Below are 3215 nucleotides of genomic sequence, written 5' to 3' on the forward strand. Positions count from 1 at the left end.
GAGTTATCAATGTGCAAATTGCGATTTGTGTGAGAATTTTCTAAGCCTTGGTGGAGCGTAGATGTGGAGAAATCAAAATACAAACAAAAACAAAAGAGTGATAGAATCGAAAGCCGCCAAAGCGCGCTGAGGATAGAACTTGAATATATAAAAAAAAATAACGACAACACACTTTCGTTGCGCGCATAGCTTGAAAACCATAGCGAATTTTTGAGTGGCATGCAAAATTACGACTAAGGTGAAAATTAATTGCAGCAGCGAACGAAAGGAAAATCGAGGAAAAAATTAGAAGTGTATTAGAAAAAATTCTACTCGAAGTTACATATATGCAAGTGGATAGAAAAAGTTAAGTAAAGCTTGAATAACATCTCGAAAATTATAAAATTTAAATAATTAAAAGTTAAGAACCTGAAGTGAGCGAATTGCGAAAAAAAAATAATATAAAGGATATTCACAAAGTAAAATTATTGCAAGAATACTTCCACTTTATTAAGTGCTTCATTGTGTAATTGAAGAAAATAGTTCAGTGACAAAATATCGTTTTATTACAAAATAGATAAGAAAAATCTTTATAAAAATTCTCAAAAGCCTGTTCAACCAAATTTTAATTCCGCTGAAAAGTTAACGTGTAACTCAACTGCGCGGAGAAACAGCGATTAACGCTAAATACATCATTAATCACAAACAAACAAAAGATGCCCAAAGTCTTTGCTCTTTCGACGATCCAGCGACCACATACTGTATGAGAGATTCCACAGAGTCAAGCTATCACACGTCGAAGCGCAACCAAGCCACCGCGCAACAAAAAGCAACAAAATCAATTGTCTCAAGTGGAAGGACAACAAAAACTATTAGGACAATTAATCCGGAAATTTACGCACTGCCGAGCAAGCGCATCTAGAAACGCTTGTTCGCGTTTTTGGTGTACAAACCCACCCACTCCCCCACCAACACATAAGTCAATTAACCACATAACCAGCTAATTAATCAACTCAAACTCCCACGAAAATCTCCATTTCTCTTCATAATCCACCCGAATCACTGCTTCCAGCATGGCGCCCTTCAGCGCACTACTCACTCTCTTCCTACTCTCCGTCCTCCTCTCCTGCTGTCGTGCCATACCCAACGATGTGTACATGAAAATGTTGGCCGCCCAGGCGCCCACCGACCCCTGTTACGACGATGACAAGGCGCGCAAGTGCATACCCGATTTTGTGAATGCCGCCTTTGGCGCGCCCGTACAGGCCTCTAGCACTTGCGGACTCGATCAGCCGCAGCGCTACTGTGAATTGAGCGGCATGAGCTCGAATGCCGATCCACAGGCTATGACTTGCCACATCTGCGACTACTCGAATGCCGCGCGTCGCTTTCCCGAATCAGCGCTCACCGATTTGAATAATTCGAATAATGTCACTTGCTGGCGTTCGGCACCCGTACCGCCGGTGACTAGCATGAATGCGCCACCTGATAATGTTTCGCTCACACTATCGCTGGGCAAGAAGTACGAATTGACCTATGTGAGCCTACAGCTGTGCCCCAAGTCACTCAAGCCCGATTCGATTGCAATTTACAAGAGTTCTGATTATGGCAAAACTTGGCAACCTTTTCAATTCTACAGTTCGCAGTGTCGTCGCGTCTACGGTCGTCCGAATCGTGCCACCATCACGAAGCATAACGAACATGAGCCACGTTGCACCGATTCACATCGGCAGGTGGGTGATGTTACCGGGCTGCAGGGATCGCGTATCGCTTTTAGCACACTCGAAGGACGTCCGTCTGCGCGTGACTTGGATTCGTCGCAAGTGTTGCAGGAATGGGTTACCGCCACGGATATCAAAGTGGTCTTCCATCGGCTGCAAATGCCCGAACCGAATGCGTTGAATGTGCTGGAGACCAGTGGCGCTGATGTGAAGCCAAATGGCAAGTACAGCGAGGCATCATCCAATTCGGTGTTGATTCAACAGTACGGTTCCAATGCGATCGATCAGGCAGCTGAAGCTGTGATTATACCTGCAGCGGTGACCATCTCTAGCGCTGCGGCTCCACATGCGGGCGCCGCTAGTTTAGGACAACATTATGCTGTGTCGGATTTCCTTGTCGGTGGACGTTGCAAGTGCAATGGACATGCTTCCAAGTGCTCACCCGATCATAACGGTATGCTCGCGTGCGAATGTAAACACAATACGATGGGACGCGACTGTGAACGTTGCAAGCCGTTCCACTTCGATCGGCCATGGGGTCGAGCAACGGCACGTGACGCCAATGAATGCAAAAGTGAGTAGTAGAACAACAATAATATTAACAACAACAAAATGACCAGCGATGAATTACTAATTCATATTTATGACCAGTGTTTATTATTATTAGGTATTGTGTTCAGCATTTTTGTGGTTGGTTTTTCTTTTTTTTTTTTTGGTCTGTCTCTTTTGTTTGCTTTGAATTATTGATGAGGCTTCTCGGAGGCGTTGATATGACAACTTAATTAATGTCTTATGGAAATTTGTATATTCATACATAAGCGTATTTCAAAAACATATTAGGGTGCGTGAGCGTTAAAAAAACACAAATTAACTGGGGAACGAGTAGTTTTTTGCTATATTTTGTATCTGCGCGCGTAAATAACGCGAATAGGTTTGGCACACACATATGTATGTACATATCAGCATTGCCATTTGACGGTGATTACCGAGCGGAAGCTTTGGGCATAAAAAAGCGTGTAAGTGCTTTAAGCACTCCGCTTTAGTATTTTTTTATATTAACTTTGATATTTTTGTTATTCATGCTCTAAAATGGTTAGGTGATTAAAGCGAATAAGAACTTGCTGAAATTCCAGTAAGTTATGTATTCATGTGTGATATGTACATACCCAGTAGGCAAAGGTAATGTCTGGGAATGCAAAAAGTAATGGATATCCCCTATAACATACGCACGAAAAGCTGCAAGAATTTCTCCACAGCGATGTCATACGAAAGTAATGTGTCGCATGTCGTTTTACGAAACTATAAATATAATTAAAAAACTAATAAAAATAAAAAATAAAGTTCGTGCAATACGTGTTAAGAACCCGTGACCAACAACACGGCAGTCGAACACCCATCCATTCGGCTACAGCAGCTGTTGAAATAACGTGAAAAAAAACATACTTGAGTTAGCTCTTAAAACTTTTTTTTTTTGGGCCTTCATAACTACACATCATCCGCTCGCTTACAGTGCAA

General features: G+C 42.4%; 1 protein-coding gene across 1 annotated transcript; it reads left to right on the forward strand.

The window, feature by feature from the left end:
• Positions 1-759: 759 nt before the first annotated feature.
• Positions 760-2274, forward strand: LOC108375654 (netrin-A-like; the record flags this gene model as incomplete). The annotated part of the gene is made up of 1 exon (XM_017631797.1): positions 760-2274. A coding segment is annotated over exon 1 (1222 nt), but the record flags the coding sequence as incomplete, so codon positions are not given.
• Positions 2275-3215: the final 941 nt, after the last annotated feature.

The sequence above is a fragment of the Rhagoletis zephyria genome, unplaced genomic scaffold (assembly GCF_001687245.7).
Source record: "Rhagoletis zephyria isolate East Lansing unplaced genomic scaffold, Rhagoletis_zephyria_1.1 Rzeph_scaffold_09261, whole genome shotgun sequence".
In the NCBI taxonomy this organism is placed as follows: domain Eukaryota; kingdom Metazoa; phylum Arthropoda; class Insecta; order Diptera; family Tephritidae; genus Rhagoletis; species Rhagoletis zephyria.